The sequence below is a fragment of the Citrus clementina genome, unplaced genomic scaffold, assembly GCF_000493195.1.
Source record: "Citrus clementina cultivar Clemenules unplaced genomic scaffold, Citrus_clementina_v1.0 scaffold_9, whole genome shotgun sequence".
NCBI classification, from domain to species: Eukaryota; Viridiplantae; Streptophyta; class Magnoliopsida; order Sapindales; family Rutaceae; genus Citrus; species Citrus x clementina.
Genome location: NW_006261964.1, coordinates 2980988 through 2998122, shown reverse-complemented (window position 1 = coordinate 2998122; position 17135 = coordinate 2980988). Strand labels below are relative to the sequence as shown.

Sequence of the window (17135 nt, the reverse complement as noted above, 5' to 3'; positions counted from 1 at the left end):
CGTATGTGTAAGCTCTAAGAAAACGGAGAAGTACTTTTGGGCAAAGTACTGGAATCCCAACTTTTGTTCATTCATTGTCTGATTAGACAGACAGATGATGGAGCTTAATGGCACCCATCATCGTGATCATCACGATCACGTGACAAAATCACACACATTATGTGAGGTTGTAGATTGTTACGGGGTATTTGGCTTTTGCGGGTGTTTCTTTAATTTTAATCTGTTTTTATATTTTTCCGTTTTCGGGGGGCTGCTAAGTTACAGCTCATGTAACTTACAAAATCCATTTTTCGGTATTACGTTTTTTTTTTTTTTTTTGAATTGATGATGATTGGTGCTGCTTCTGGTGATAGGACTAGACGCTTACCAGAGTTTGTGTCAAAAGTGTCAACGCCGTTAGATTTTCGAAATAACAAGTAGTTAGCTTGTCTTTGTCAACATGTTCTACGGCTACTGATGCACAGACAGAAAAGGGTTTCGGCCGGTAGTGAGTGCAAGCAAAGCATCACTAGTTCACTACACTGCCTCTCTCCTCACTGAGTCACTACTACGACTACCGAGTCATGAGTGGAGTGTGTTTTACCAAAAGTACACGAGCAGGATGACCAATGATGCTCTCTCTACTACCACTCTCCGCTTATAATCGATTTCAGTCATCATGCGTGGGGCCTACTTAAAAAAAAAAGGCAAACGCACTGGGTTTGTGGGGCCATAACCTCTGATAATCAATCCAACTCATGCTTGTGAGCCCTACAGCAGCAGCTCACAGGCCTTCATGATTATCATATTCATCCACATTCAAACAAACAAACAAACAAACGAGAGAAATCCATGATAACAAAAAAATTTAAAAACAAAATAATAAGGAGAAAAATGGTAATGCACATATAAACATTCAAAAAATTACAAAATGGGATAAAATTTTGGGAGAGAAATGGGCAGAGAGATGGGCTATTGTTGCTTCCCCCATTCTCTATTGTTATATATTATCTTATTTTTGTTTTTGCAAAACATTATATAAACATATATAAACAGCTCATAAAAAGGGCCCACCACTACTCCCTCCTCCCTAAAAAGGACTTTTTAATATAATTATCTATATATAATAAATACTCCCTATGATAATTAGAAAAACCCTAATTCAACTTAGGATTTGAGAAAAAAAAATTAAAACAAAAAAGAAGAGAAAAATATTAAACTAAAATAAAAACCCATTTCCATGATGTATAATATTGGCATGACCAAACTTTTTAGTCCTCGAACTATAACTGGACCACCACCGACACCGGAACTGAACTACAGTCACAAACCCTAGCGATGTTGGGACATATTTTCACATCACATTGCAACTCGAGGTGTTCTCATCACTGAAGAAGTGAGTATATCCGGGATCCTGGGGCGGGTATGGGTGCTGCGGGTATGGATATGGCGGGTATGGATGTTGGGGCATGTAATTAACAGCAGGTGGAGGCCTTGCATACATCATGGGCTGAAACCTTTCGTTACCGATTGCACGTTGTTGGTTCATCATTGCAGCAGCCATGTACTGTTGTTGCTGTTGCTGATGGTATGGGTTACCCGGCATAAGGTCCGGGCCGGCACCTTGAAAGTACCCGGCACGTCCACCGGCACCACCGTTCATTGCAGCTGCTGGTAGGCCTTGAACAGCTGGAACATTGCCCATTTGGCCCATTGGCATACTACCCATTTGGCCCATTGGCATTTGACCCATCTTGGCATTAGCAGCAGCCATAGCAGCGGCAGCGCCACCCATGTTCTGAAACCCACCATTCATATCACCCATTGGATTTGGACCACCATTGCCCTTTTTGCCCCCGTTACCATTCATATTATGACCGTTTGCCCCACCGCCATTATTACCATTCTTGTTATTAGCTCCGCCGCCGCCGCCGCCTCCATTATTTCCATTTTGCCCTCCACCATTTTTACCATTCTTGCCACCTTGGTTCTGATTGTTTGCTCCATTCTGATTCCCACCACCACCACCACCACCACCACCACCACCACCACCACCACCACCTTTCTTCCCTCCGTTTCCATTTTTACCCTCATTGTTAGCCATATTTACCTGGACGGGCATAGGCCCTCCATTACCACCTTTCTTGGCATTTTGAGCAGGAATTGGAGCACCCTTTTGAGCATTCATGAGCTGGGGATTGATCCCATTCATCAAGGGATTGATCCCATTCATCATCATCATGTTATTAGGCATCATTCCCGGAGGGCCACCATTACCCGTGATGGGTTTCATCTTATTGAGCGGCGGAAGGGGTTCATCCAAGTCATCATCATACTCGTCATCATACTCATCATCATAATCAAACTCATCATCACTAAAATCTTCGTCATCATCAGGAATATTAAACTTGACAGCCTTCTGGTTTTGGCTTTGGTTTGGCATGCTAGGCAGTTTCATGTCCTTAAAATGTGGTGGCAACTTCAGATCTTGAAACCCTTTTATTTGCTGCAGGTGCTGCAGCTGTTGCTGAAGTTGCTGTTGAGCGTTTGGCTGCTGGCCTCCGCCTCCGCCGCCTCCTTTAGGAGGATTGTTATTGTTGTTGTTGTTGTTTCCACCTTTCTGGCCTTTGTTGTTGTTGTTGTTGTTACCACCTTTGCCATTGTCAAGTTGCATGTTCTTGAACTGGTTTGGTAGATTGTTCTGGTTGTTGTTAGCCTTTGGAGCGCCCCAAAGCTCTGCATGTTTGCCTGATTTTGCAAGCTTCTTTATCAGAACCGATGGGTCTACATTACCAGATACTGTCACCTTCCCCTGTTCTGAATCTATGCTGGTGGTGAATACTCCTGTAGCAAAATTACGCAACCCCAAAATTGGATTTTTTTTTCTTCTTTAAGCATTACAAAATTAAAGAAGATCAAGGAGAACTATTTTTGAAGGACGTTTATTAAAATTAAAAATAACATGAAGAGCAGCAATAATATTAGTACCATCAATTTTCTGCAAGATTTTCTTCACTTTGTGCTTACACCCATCACAGTGTATGTTCACTTTCAGAACATAAGTCTGCATGCGCAAGTAACCAAAATAAAAAACCCGTAGAGAAGTAAAGCATAATGACCAAAATAAATGCAAAAAAGAAAAGAAAAAGAATTCACTCTGGTTCACATATACATGAACAAGAACATATAAAGCAAAAGTTCAAAAGATGGGAAATTTCTAAGCTTCAGGGAAGTGGTACCTGAATCTTCATGAACTCTTCTTTACTCATTTTTTTCTTCTTTTTGTTTCCGTCCAGTCAAATAAAACAAACAAACAGCTACAACAATGGAACCCAGGCCAAAAAAAAAAAAAAGGATTTGATGACAATGCTAATAGATCTGAGAGACAGAAGCAGCTAACCACAATGAATTCTGTTAAAGGCTAACAAGCAGAGATAAAACAAATGGGTCGTAGTCTCAGAGCAGAGAAAAAGTTGAAAACACATTAAACAACGACAAGGTTCGGTCTTTGAATAACAAAGAGAAAGAGAAAGAAAAAGAAAGAGAATGAAAGGTTAGAGGAGGAGATGGCTGAACATTAAAAACCCCTGCTTCCTTTGTTTCAGAGTAAGAGAGAGAGAGAGAGAGAGAGAGAGAGAGTGTTGAGTTGTAGGAGAGGTGCTGCTGCAAGGCTTCTCCGGTGTTTCTTTTGGGGGGCTTTATTTATTAGTATTTTTTTGCATAATTTTTTTTAAATGCGCAGTGTAACTCGAACTGTTTTTTAACAGGACAGCTGGGAAAAATTGTTTTTTTGTTTCCATGGCATATAAAAAGAAATGTAAAACAATACCTTTGCATTTTAAAAGTACAAGTCAAAAATGCTTTTCTATACGGTTTATTGAGTTCAAATTTTAAACTAAAATGCCATTTATTTTCTTCTCAAAAAAAAAATGCCATTTATTTTGAAAAGAATGTTAAATTGGTGGAGTTGTTGCTAAAAAAGAATTTTTTGCTTGAAATAGGTTCTTTAAACTCATTACTTTGGACAATCCTGATCTTTTCAATTAATTGGCTGAATTTTTGCTTGAAATAGGTTCAACTTAACCACGATCAATCTTTATCATCTTAATCAAAAATTAATTGGTGGTTAGCGAGAGTGATTATAAATAAGGCAGATTTGATAATGTGAAAACTTTTAATCTGAAACTTAAAACTCATTATTCTCAGATTTCTATACACCTTTTTAAGTTGTTCGTTTTATCACCTCAATCAGGCAAAGTTTATAGAAATTATATATAACAAAATTTGTTGTTTTAAAGATAGTCTTTTTTAGTCGGTCTCTTGTGGTAGAAGCTGAACTTTTTTTTTTTTTTCTATTTTTCCCAGTGATTAAAGCTTCAAATTTAAGGAAATATAAATAATTTGAGGTGAGGTGAGGTGAGATGGGGAATCATGAGATGCGTGATCAAATTGCAATGGAAAAGAGAATTGATGTAATTATGAGTAACCATATGTTAAAAATTAAAATAAAATTTTTAACCACGTGGGCCGTGCTGCAGTGTCGGCTTAGCTCGGCTGCCTGGGTGAAGCTTACGAGTCGCGAAATTTACAGCAGAAGCCACAAGACGAAGTAATCGAGTGTGGGTGGCTCTACGTTAGGCCAAGCTTTAGTTTACATCTTCATCGTGGAAACAGAGAGCTGACGGATCAATAAAAGAGGGAGAGAGAGAGGATGGGCCAGATTTGGCTTTAAAATCTGATAATAATTATCAGCAGATGTGAATGAACTATTGTCAGATTTTCTATCCCAATATTGGGTGGTTGATTAAATAATGACATTTAATGGGGGGCCTCTTGCTTCCCATTTTTGTAAAATATTATTAGTTTACACTGTTTGTGGTACTTCACTGATTCACTCCATTTGGCTTTAATCTAAAGGATGGTAAATGATACTTTTACCCCTCTAATTGTTAATCTTATCCGAACCCGACCCGTATATCTTATTGGATTCAATACTTTCCGAGGAGACTTCCAATAATTGTTTTCTTGAAATAATTTCAGATAATTTCCTTTTTCTTCTTTTGTTTTTCAGAAAAGTTAACTATTGAATCTTGGTCTTTGAATACGTTCTGAAGATCTTATATAACATACTATTAGGATTTTGGGTAAACAAATTAGTTTTTAATTACTAGGAATGATCATACGCAACTTTAAAAGCTCTTAATTTGCTTATAATAATCAAATAAGCATCTTAATTTCTCCCTTTATATATCTTTTTGGATTGAGTAAATTGGTTCTAGAGATTCTTATATTTTTTTTTCAGTCAATGGTAATGTAGCATATTCGATGAATCAAATGAAAGTTTTTTGGGTGATATAAAAGTTTTAGGTTAAATCCCTATTTATGTTGGTGGAAAAAAAATATTGATTTGCATGATGCCAATACTTTTTTTATAAAAAAAACGAATAATCAACTGTTTTAATAACGAGCCTTCCAAATTCCCATATTTTTCTTCAAATGACTTATTAAAAATTTTATTGTATAAATTAATGCATATCCAACATTCATCTTCAGTTAATGAAAAATAATTTGTCTTCAACTCATATTTTACATATAGTTTTGATTTTCTTTCCTAAAGCAGGTGAAAAATTAAAGTGTCTGTGAAGTTTAGGATGACAAATACACCCTAATCATGTGAAATTCGATATCATGTCAAGCAATTGATTTACTAGTGATAAGTCAATTTTGAAATCAACTAGCTAGCTCATAAACGTCGACAAAACGTACTATAAATAAGAACATTAATAATTTAGATTACCTAAAGAATTTATGGAATCAAATTAAATCTAACTTTTACTTTTTAAGTGTGCAACGAGATAATTTCATTTATTACTTTCATTTCAACAATTCAAGAATTGTTGAGGCATCTATTTTGTTTATCGTTGCTAGCAAAATATTCTGATTTTGAAAAAAAAAAAAAATTCTTACTTAACATAGATAGAAGTTGACTCAATATGAGTGAATTATCACTGCTATTTGAGAAAAGAAATTTGCCTAAATATTTTGAAAGACTCTTAGCCATGCACAAAACTCTGAAGATATATAATTGATCCAATCTATAGATGGCATTTCCTCTCTAGTGGAGCCATGTAAATGAAAAATCAAAGCATTAGTTGTTGCATGAACTTTCAAAAAGAAAGCGGCCAATGTGTCGTGTTATGTGTGTAATACCATTAAAGCTTTTATCTTTTGTTTTAATCATGTCTTATTTTAGGGAAGAAATTAGGTGAGAAAGCTGCCCCAAAACCAGCCCTTAATCAGCTGCTCACTCACGTTTATGGGACTATTTGCCCAACTTAAACACCCTTCTTTTCTACGTGAATAATTGTTCTTTCTTCCCGAAAGCCAAACCGTGATGAAACCCTTCAACCTTTTTGTTACTATTATCTTTCTTTTCCCCTTGTTTGAAGTTGTCGCTTCGCTTTGAAAACGAGAAAGCCATTTCAATGGTGAAAAAAAGACCCCAACGAAATGTCTTTCCTCGCTTTATTAATTATCTTTGTAATTGAATTAGATTTGATCTAGTAAATCATGAGGTTTGAATAGTATCAAAATGGTTCGTAAAAAGGAGATATTTAAAGACTTATAAATGTAGAGAAGGATAAATTAATAATTTACAAGTTATAAGTTAATCTTTTAGGTTGGATGCGAGAATGTCTTAGATTTGCCTCCATCAAGTAGTATCATAAACAAACTTCAATTGCCAAATTGTGTTACATCTCAAGTATGTCGAATGCAATAATGGATAAAAAAAAAAGGTTTCATTTTGAGAATAGAATTGTTGAGCTGTATTTCATGTTTATTAATAAAGGAGAGACACTTATATTTATAAGTTGTAATAGATCAATCCACGCAATAAACTAATATTTTAGGTTGGATGCTTAAATATCTTAAGTCTATTTCTAACAAATGGGATGAATCACCCTACCTAATAAACTAGTCTTTTGCTATTAACTTCCAGAATATTCTAAGCCTACTAGCGACGTAGTATTTGTGAATGGGCATGAACAAACTGTGCAAGTACTAGAACTTAATGTGTTAAGAAGTTGACTTAGTTGATTTTTTTTTTTTAATAACTAGAATCCCATACCGACCTGAACTACAAGTCCCCCTGACCATGTCCTAAACTGGGAGGTCAATCGAGTACTCTAACCCTATGACGTATGAGACTACAAATAACCCACTAAAAGGATCGAATATGAGGACTCAATATAGCCAAGTTGGCTAAAGTTGTTTGGAGCATAACGAGTTTTGGCTGTTGATGTTGCATACTTATTTTTGTTTCGATAGTTCTTAAATGGAATACGTGAAGAAGCAATGCATTTAAGTTCATGGCATCGCATGAGCACCACAGGGTCCAGCGATAGTGATTGATAAGGCAAGAAAATACAGCAAGATGGGGCCTTGGATTATGATCTTTAGCTTCATCCTCACATGGCCTCTACAAATTTCCTTCTTGTACCTCGTGATTTTTAGTGTATTATGGTAAAGAATAATGGAGATATAGATCTTTCAAAAGTTTTGACTGCTCAGGAAAAGGGTTTGTTTTCTTTCTCATGTAGGACTCACAAGGAATCCAACGCCCTTCCTTTCGTTTATGAGAATGAAATAATTTTGGCATAAAAATTTAAGGGTGGCATATATTCGGTTAATCATTATATTTTTATTTAAATGTTTGTTTAATTCTTATATTTTAAAAGGTATTTTAAAAAATCTTTGCAGTTAAATCTGTTACATTCTTATCCTTATTTTGTCTTAACTTTTACAAAAGTATTCTTTCAACAATATTCTTGATATTAATTAATTTATTTTAAAAAAATTAAATCTAATAAATTAACTAATAATTATTATTAATAAACTAATTAACTAACCAATAAATATCAGTATAAAAATCTAGTATTTTTTGTGCCCATACAACAACCTTACTAATAATTATTGATAAATAAATTTATATCAACCAACTTGAAAGCAATGTTTAATATTCTCGAAACAATCTTACTAATAATCATTTTACAAAAAAAATTAATTTACCAAATTAATCTTAAAAATAAAAAAATCTGGGTAGAATTTTTTTTTTACTTTTAAGCCTAATTTGATTATCAACTTCAGTTTTAAATTTTCATTAATATCTTTAAGAATATTATTAGAAGGATATTATTATAAATCAAAAGAAAAAGTAAAAATAAAATATAACATATTTAATAGCAGCAGGAGTGACTTGAGTTTTTTTTTCCCCCCAAATTTAAAGATTAAAGGGACGCTTAAATTAAAATATAAGATTTAAACGAGTACTGAGTACTTACTCAAAATTTAAAGATTCATTTTATTTGCTTGAACCACAATAACCCCGCTAACTTGCAGCGACTTGTGAGTGGATTATTCATTAATATTCTAGAAATCATTTCTTCTCCATTGGAAATGATTTTGAAACAACAGTGCTGCGCAAATTAATACTAGTCTTTATAAATTTTTTTATTGTAAATATCAAACTCGAGCAAGAGCTTGGAGGAGAGCCGGCCCTCAGCATGCTTCCAAAGACAGATAAATAAAATCTGTGTAACAGCAATTCTTAGATATCATCCACAGGCTCCTAAGCAAAATGCTTAATTATGCCAGCTAGAGAAACAGCCCAACTAGGGCAGCATGTTTCACTGTCTTGTCAAATTCTCAGGGGTGTTCGTTGGTGTGCGAGTGCAGAAGCAACTTCTCATAAAAAAGCAACTTCTTTCTTCCTTTCTTTCTTTGGAGCCCAAAAGGAGTTTTCTTTTCTTTGTTAAAAAAAATTGTTGGGTTTAAACGTGTCGTATGAAAATGATTATTCTCCAATTAATAATAACCGGCACCCCACATTACTTTAATATGGTTTAATCTTTTACCCGAGGAAGCTAGAAAGAAAACAGGGGAAGATATTATAATACAAGATTACAAGAATTGTAGCAGAAGATTAATGACGGTTTCACTTATAGAAGCCACCACACTAAGCATAAATAATTGCGTGCATCTGAGTACATTCCATGTGCAAGCCTGCAGCCATAATTAATCAAATTTCAGGGAACTGCCCAGACAGTCCCTGTAGATTTCACAATCAGTTGACACTTCTGTATGTTTTTTAAGATGGTGAACAAATGCATGTTGGGTTAAAGACAAAACCACTTAAAAGTAAAATCTTTACAAATTGCACTTGCAACAAATATGGCCTAGTAAAATCAATGGCCTAGGCTGATCCATCAACATCATCCTTACTAATAGTACTGGTATATGATGTAGTTAGAGTGTACCTCAAATACTGGATTATTGTAGAATCAAGGTGCAACGAATTCTGTAGCACCAAAATTTTTATCTTAATGAGCTGTATGGTAGATAATTATAGCAACTTGCAAGAAATAGCTTTTGAAATACTTATGGCAAAGTAATAGGAAGCATATCTAAGAGGCCATGTAGGGAAAGATATTCAATAAGATCCAAAATATGATTTAGTATTACAGCCCAGCTTTCGTGTCCCCACTTGTTCTAAGATAACATTCTATCAAGGTCCATCCAAGCTTTGGAGATTCTCAGTTTGTCCCACTTAATGCTAACTTCTAAGGCAAATATTCTCTCTCACTGCCTCTCTTTTTGGCTGTAAACCCAAAGGGAAAAAGTGCTTCTGTAAACCTAGAATGTTCATCAAGTCTAGACTCCAGTAGCCTCAATATATATTCCGCTTTAATGAATGTTAATGCTTAATCAACTGATCAACATGTAATACAAATGATGAACTGATAATTTAGCAAAGGACCAGCCCAAAAGGGTCCGGAGATAAATCAAAGCTAAGATATCAACAATTTGTTTTGATATTGCATAGTTGTCAAAAGCTTCAAATATCATTTGGCAAAAGGAGGTAAAAGATTATTCCTCCATCTCATTGGACTATATTATTTTAACAAAAAGAGGGCTGCTCCAACTTATACAAGCTTTACATGGTTGAAATCAGTGGCTTAAAACCTTACTTTCCTTAAAAGAAATGAACAAATGCTTGCGAGCTGAAAATGTAGAAGCTGGCTAAAGGTTCATATTCAGAGTTAGTAAACTTACCTGTTGGGTTCACACTTGCACAATTATTGTAAAATTTCATCCTTGCAGCATTAGATTTGACATGAATAGCTTTGTAGGGTGTCACATGATGATTAAACAACTGATTTATGTGATTGAAATATACACCAAACAATTAAGATATATAATGAGAGCCTGCAGAGACGAATCACAGAGGTAAAGAATTCCATAGTCATACCATACAACCAAACTTTATGTGGACACAAGAATTCGTCACTGATCACCATTATTTATCTTGATCTCTATAAGTTCCTCAATGGGTTGACGGCATATGGGGCACTTATTCGATTGAAGCCTCAATTCTTTTGCACACTCACCACACATACACTGAAAAGATGCAACATAAATAGCTTGAGTTAGAAATGCATGGGTTTTAAAGGCAAACACAGGCAAAATATGGAAGACATTATTTTGACTTGCAAGCACCTTAGCAGAGACAGGTATTCCATGAGAAGCTTACACACTAACAAAGAGCCCAAAAAATGTTGTAAATGTTTGTTGTATTACTACAACAAATCCTCATGCTATGTTGAACTCAATATTATTAAAATCACTGGAATTTTCTTGCTATATTTCCTCCTTTTGAATGTGATAGCAAATGTTAAGAGGGTGTGTGACAACATACATATACACACATGCATGCAAGCATAATGACTTTCTACCCTTAAATATTTATCAGCTAGATTTATAACTGATCTGAAACAGAACCAAAAGAACAGGAAAAAAAGAACCAAACTCAGAACCCAGGGCAAAATTATCAGAAGATTCAAGCCCAACTGTCTGGTTCTAAACCATCTAACATATGTGCTCTTTGCATAGGCCTGCCTGATTACTATTGTTTAACAGAGGTTATTTTCTCTACTGTTTAAAACTTGAGCAGTTGACAGCAATATTGCTAAAGATTATCAGGTGGAACCTTACCATGTGTCGGCACGGTAGTACAGCTGTATCCTTAGGTTCACTCATGCAAATCACACATTCCTTGCCTGGGTCACTGTCCTCAAAGCCTTCTGCTGCTGAGTTTCCTATTCCATATAACTCACGTAGCTCATAACGCACGCCATCAACCCACAATATCTGCCTTATTACCTTTACTTGGAATAAGTCATCATTATTCTTCTCCAGAACTGCTTGAGTTATCTGCATATGAGCAGATGTATTTGACACAGGATCATCAAGATGTCCATCATTTGAAGATGATGGCTGATGTGTTTCAGCAGATATTACAAGAGGAAATATATCTTCTCCCGGTGATGGTTTTGAGAGACTGTCCAACTCATAGAAGCCTAAGTCGATGCCTGTTCCTGAAGGCTGACGAAACTTCTGACCCAATCCTTTCGTAAAGGGAATTTTTGCCGGCATATAAGCTTCAGGAAACAGTGGAACAAACTTACAGTTGAGCTCTTCCTTGGCAAAGTAGAAAACAGTGATGCTGCAGATAAGAAAAGAAAATAAAGAGAAACTTATGTAAAAGTATTTCATGATATAATCAATGGTTTTTAGGAAATAAAAGATTATATTTCATCTATGACTATATATGAAATTGACATCTTTTCATCTATGACTTCTGTTCTTAGTGTAATCTATGCAACCATATAATTGACTGCTTTTGAGTTCCAACTGAGTTCAAAAGAGTTTTCTGGTATTTGAATTTATTAAAGCCAAGCCAAGATTCTATGTCCAGCTATGGGAACTCCGAAGGAGGAATAAATTAATCACTTGGAGAGGCAAGTCTAGCATGGCTTGAATTTATTAAAGCCAAGCCAAGATCCTATGTCCAGCTATGGGAACTCTGAAGGAGGAATAAATTAATCACTTGGAGAGGCAAGTCTAGCATGGCTCAAACTATAACAGTCATTGCAAGATGATTAGAGAGTCAGTCAATGCATGAGACCACTTATTCTGATTTGCAAAGTCATCATCAAAATTCTGATTTCAGACCATTTTGTTAAATTATGATTTGCCTTCAAAATATTCAGTTAGTTTAGAAACTAACTGTTAAAGCACTAGAAATATAAAAAAATTTAAATATACCACAAGTAAAGACAATGTAGAGTGCGAGAGAAATTAAGACAAAGGCCATTAAAATTTATCCATAAAATTACTGAAATATGGTCTCTCAGGACACTTGAGGACTAAATAAGTATTTAATATGAGTCTTTGTTTAAAAAAAGAAAAAAAAAAGATACTTAACATGAGTCCATGTCAAGTTGAGGCCTAGACAGCATAATTCATTGTTTTCCATAAAGCAAGTCAATATAATAATCCAGAAACATCGTACATCAATAGTTACTGTACACTTCAAATTTAATTAGGGATTAACCCCTCCCCCACCCCCCCCCCCCCCCCCCCCCTTTTTTTTTGCAGCAATGAATTTAATTAGGCAAACTATTCCTGAAAAACTGGACCAGCAGAGAGACTAGGCGGACTACCAATGTTGGGAACAAAGATGATCCCCTTAAACTCCTGGGGAGACAGAGAACATAACATAAAAGGAGATAAGAAAAGTAAGGCATAAGTGAAATCATAACATCCAACTATCATAGGCTTGACCACATAACTGTAGATTTTGATGTATCAGAAAGGTCCCCGTGCCCTAGGCAACATGAGAGCAGCTAACAAACTAAAGGCCAGCAATGAAAAGTTGTTCTGCTGGTGACTATGACAAAAGATCACAAAATGCATCCCAAATGTCATACCTCTTTCTTAAACCTCGCTTCTCTTGTTTAGATATTACACTTCCTAAATAGGATAAGGGTGAAAAACTGCCAAGGGCTGAATTACACACTAATATGAATTCCGACCATGCAGTTTTAAAAGTATGAGAAATTACTTCAAGAAGAGTCTCTTCAACTCGATTCCAGTTCATATTTCTCCAAATCTATGTATTATCAATTTTCTCTATTTAGCATACTTATCATCTGTGCTACTTGCACACATGACCACAAAGAGGCAAGGCAATATAAAGTAAAAGGAAACATTTGTTCTATGGGCATCATTAATCAATGTATCATCGAAGAATCAAATCTAAGTATAAAGTGTCAACCATAACCCTGAATCATTGTCAAATACCATACACGAGAATGCTACATTGTAGCATTGTGCGTAAGCATTTTATTATTATTATTATTTTTCCACAAAAATTGTGAAAATGGTTATCATAATCCCCTGGCCAACTTCATCTCTACTACAGCTCATTCTGCCCAGTTCCATGCCTTTAGAGTAATCCTTCCACAGTAGTTAGCTTTTCTTCTCTATGCTTACGTAGAGGAAAAAGAAGAATTCTGAACGCAGATGATCGACAATTCAATGAAAACTAAGAAATTGTAACCTTTTTTGTTATTAGTTCGTCATAAGATCACAATTTCACTTCTTTCTTACATCTTCTGATCAGCCAAACCAAGAGAAAGACTCAGCTAAAAAAGAATCCAAAACACTAAATCTAACCATACCCACTGAATAAAATCAAATAAAAACAAATACAAAACCGAAAAATAAATTTGAAAAAACAAAGTTGTAGGCAAAAGAAAGAAAGAAATCACCAACCTCCCATCGAACAGGGCATCAAAAACAAAAGACACAAGCACATGATCCGGGTTTTCCTCATCAACTTCAATCTTCAACGTGTGCTTATGCACATTCACATCGTTCCTCACCTTCTTAGCACTCTGATGATCAACATACGGCGGCGGGGGGCTCACTTGAGACTGCCTAGCAGCAGCGGGCCAGCCGTGAGCCTGAGATTGAGCCTGGTTGGCATAATAAGGAGGCTGGTACTGAAACTGATAACTGAACCTTCCCATCATGGGATTCGGATAACCGCACGAATTGTACCCATGTGAGTGATAATAGTAAGGGTTTACGGGTGCCTGCGGCGGCGGTTGTGGTGGGGGTACAGGGTACGGCGCGTGGGGCGGATGATAAGGATGTGGGGCAGGTGGCGGAGGTGGGTTTGTTGCGGCGTACAAAGTGGGTTCTTGGTACGGTGGAAGTGGCGGAGGAGGAGGCGGCGGCGGCGGTGGCGGCGGAGCCAAGAAATGATGGTGGTGGTGGTTGTTTCTTCTTCTGTTGCTCCATGAAATTCCCATTATTTTTTCATGAAATAGAAAAGAAAAAAAAAGAAGATTGACGATTTGTTTAAAGAATTAGTCGTGTTTTTGTGATGATTTTTGTTTCGTTACAGCAGTAGTTGTTGAATGAGGAATTGGTAAAATTTGTTCTTCGTGTTGATTAAGACACGACTTTTAAAAAGAAGAAAAAAACTCTGGAAGACTATTACACGCGCTTCAGAAGTTTCTTTTTTTTTCGTGTTTTTTTAAATCCCTTCCCCTTGTTTCTCCATTGACATTTTTTATTACGGCGCGTGCACTAATCTGGAAACACGATAATTGTACGCACAGCGACTTACGCCGAGGGTCTCTACTAAGTTACCAAACAAAATAATATATTTGACCATCAATAAAACATTAAAACGAAAGAAATTATAGCACTACAGTAGGAACTTATTTTGTGTGTTACAGTGTTTTTTGGGAGGTCTTTATCCTCTAAAAATCACTATTTATACTTAGAGAGAGTTCTTACGATCGTTGATCTTGATTTCGGAGGGGTGAATACTTGAAAAAGAACACTCCGATACTTAAATTATTGTTTAATCAAAATCAAACATAATGATATTATTATAGCACGATCATTATCCTATTTTATGGCCTAAAGGTATTTAGATGATGTTAAAACATTAGTGCTCAATACAAAGACAAAACATCTATTTGTTGTTATACTCCTCAATAAAAATAGATGATGGGAGTAAAATAAAACCTAAAAATTATAATATAAAACGACACAAATTGTAGAAACTAGTTGAACTAAATCTACCCTTTACTCATCTAATTAAAGTCAATAGATTTTAGCAGCACAACACACATAACATATGATACATATAACTCTTGTATTAGTGTGAATGGCATTCTTCTAATAGTTTTTTTTTTAATAATAAATTTTAGAGGATCAAATTGGTTGGTCAACCATTTGACTTGAAATATATATATATATATAGTAAGAACTAATACAAAAGGGGCAATGCTCCTAAAATACGACTAAGTATAAGTTCTAATGATCTTTTGAACCAATTTGAATATCAACCTCATAAGCAGATTTGATAATTTTAAGGTAAAAGAGAAAAGAATAGTTGATTATACTTTCAACTGTATCATCGTCTCAATTTAGCTATCAATACTTCATTTACAAATCATTTTAGGGGTCGTTTATCCATTTATTTATTTTAATCATTGCACCCAACTTTTATCACGTTTTCTTCCCATCCAAACAACCCAGTTCATAATTTTAACTTTAAAGATGGTTGAAATGTGAGCATAGCAGCAAAACCCTCAGTGGTCAGCAGAATTGGAGCACTAATTGTTAACTGAAGATAAGCATAAGAATGGCGCCATTCAAGATACTTAAAACAGAAGGGATAATGTAATAATGTTGACTCATATGGACAAAATGTCTTCTTCTTCTTCTGTTTTTTTTTTGGGGGGGGGGGGGGGGCGCGCACAAAAATAATTTTGCAACATGATTCTCAGTCCTTTCTCTACTCTGGAATTTCTTATTTTGTAAAATGCGAATTTTAACCAGTCAGCTTGTTACAAAAATAACAAAAGATTACAAACTACTTGGAGTTCGTAATTTTTTTATCGTTTTGTAGCTATATATATCATTTTGCGGAGAATTTTTTTTTTTTTTTAAATTTTCCTCTAATTCTCAGAAAACATAGTCAATGTTAGTCAAATGCAGCAGCTTATAGCATACAAATTATATCCAAATGACAGCCGAGAACAACAAATCCCATAACAGCTGTATTAACGTCATTCCCTATAATCTTTTACACATTGCATGATCACAAAACAAAAGCAACTGAATGCTGGCAATTCAGATGATAAGAAATAGGGAAGCAAGAACCAAGACTCAAAGGTGAAAGAACCCCAAAAAAAGAAACAACCATCAATTCCACCACCAACATCTTACACATAAGAGTTTCAGCAAAAATCTGGCCTAGATTTCTTGCGAACTGATATGCAGCCTCGCTGATGATCCCGGAAAACTCTGATCTCCGAACAGTCTCTGAGGTCGTCAAGACTAAGATACTGTTGCTTCACCATCCTCAACGTGTCGCTGCCAGTGTCGTGTATCCAGATGTACGGGTGGCAAGTCTCATCATAGTAGTATAGCAAGCTCTTCATGCCTCCATTAGTGCTATTATTGCCGTTTCTACCAGGCATGTAAGCCTTGTATATGCTCTTGCATTTCAGCCTCTTTGAGGAGCCCGGCTTCAGAGTGTGCACTTTCTTTAGTATTGATCCCACCCTTACCTGCAACTCCACGGGCCTGTCACTCAGGTTCCAGATTCTTGTCCCGAATCCCGATGCCTGAGTATGATCACGACATCCATCAAAGCAGCCACCAAAAGGAAAAATGCCAAATCCTGGTATTTTTCCCGTGCAGGACTCGATGCTTTTAATTACCTTCAACTTTGAAAGCACAGGCATTCTTTTACAAATAAAAGATCATTTCACCAATTTAGCTTTAGTTAAAGCATTTATAGACACTCAGCAATGCCTTCCAGTCTCTATAGCTTTTATACTTAATCAATGGCTGTTATCATCAGGTTGTGCTCAATCAAAAAGATTTATGGTTTCTGCAATCGTAATGAATGAGAACACATAAAACTAATACAAAGAGTAGCACCATAGAATTACTAAAGAGTTGGTATGGTCCCCAGCACCCCCCAAATTTCAACACAAAGTAGCAACATAAATTAATGAAATGCCAGCAAATGGCTTTTCCCAAGTTTGATTGGGAAGGAAAAAGGATACCAATAGTCCCCAAAATCTATTCAAAGATTCATGATGAAGGATGAGATGATTTTGCTTCACCTTTCATCATTGGAATTATTTTTATACAAGTTTCGAACCATAACCTTTTTCTCCCCAGAAATCTAGCTGCAACTTTAACAAAGTGCCAAAGTG

General features: G+C 35.7%; 3 protein-coding genes across 4 annotated transcripts; all 3 read right to left on the bottom strand.

The window, feature by feature from the left end:
• Positions 1–921: 921 nt before the first annotated feature.
• On the bottom strand, positions 922–3728 carry LOC18032157 (heavy metal-associated isoprenylated plant protein 32). Its single transcript, XM_006419755.2, has 3 exons — positions 3219–3728; positions 2968–3043; positions 922–2823 (listed from the first exon to the last, which is right to left on the bottom strand). The coding sequence occupies exons 1-3, from the start codon at positions 3246–3248 to the stop codon at positions 1334–1336; spliced, it is 1596 nt and encodes a 531-aa protein (XP_006419818.1). The 5' UTR covers positions 3249–3728; the 3' UTR covers positions 922–1333.
• Positions 3729–9904: 6176 nt separating this feature from the next.
• Positions 9905–14443, bottom strand: LOC18032815 (probable E3 ubiquitin-protein ligase LUL4). 2 transcript variants are annotated; one of them, XM_024185212.1, is made up of 4 exons: positions 13657–14443; positions 11032–11542; positions 10289–10437; positions 9905–10192 (listed from the first exon to the last, which is right to left on the bottom strand). In XM_024185212.1, exons 1-3 carry the CDS (start codon positions 14196–14198, stop codon positions 10324–10326), a joined length of 1167 nt encoding a protein of 388 aa, XP_024040980.1. In that variant the 5' UTR covers positions 14199–14443; the 3' UTR covers positions 9905–10192; positions 10289–10323. The 2 variants fall into 2 exon arrangements, with proteins under 2 accessions (XP_024040980.1, XP_006419817.1); XM_006419754.2 differs by lacking the exon at positions 9905–10192 and having other exon boundaries at positions 10232–10437.
• A 1555-nt stretch (positions 14444–15998) lies between these two features.
• On the bottom strand, positions 15999–16655 carry LOC18032161. Its single transcript, XM_006419753.2, has one exon. The coding sequence runs from the start codon at positions 16653–16655 to the stop codon at positions 16146–16148; it is 510 nt and encodes a 169-aa protein (XP_006419816.1). The 3' UTR covers positions 15999–16145.
• Between the last annotated feature and the right edge of the window lie 480 nt (positions 16656–17135).

Coding starts and splice junctions, on each gene's coding strand:
- LOC18032157 (XM_006419755.2), bottom strand. CDS start 3,248: ATGAGTAAAGAAGAGTTCATGAAGATTCAG. Junction 3,044..3,218: donor AAGAGTTCATGAAGATTCAG/GTACCACTTCCC, acceptor TTGCGCATGCAG/ACTTATGTTCTGAAAGTGAA. Junction 2,824..2,967: donor AATCTTGCAGAAAATTGATG/GTACTAATATTA, acceptor ATTTTGCTACAG/GAGTATTCACCACCAGCATA.
- LOC18032815 (XM_024185212.1), bottom strand. CDS start 14,198: ATGGGAATTTCATGGAGCAACAGAAGAAGAAACAACCACCACCACCAT. Junction 11,543..13,656: donor GATGCCCTGTTCGATGGGAG/GTTGGTGATTTC, acceptor TCTTATCTGCAG/CATCACTGTTTTCTACTTTG. Junction 10,438..11,031: donor TACTACCGTGCCGACACATG/GTAAGGTTCCAC, acceptor GCATCTTTTCAG/TGTATGTGTGGTGAGTGTGC.
- LOC18032161 (XM_006419753.2), bottom strand. CDS start 16,655: ATGCCTGTGCTTTCAAAGTTGAAGGTAATTAAAAGCATCGAGTCCTGC.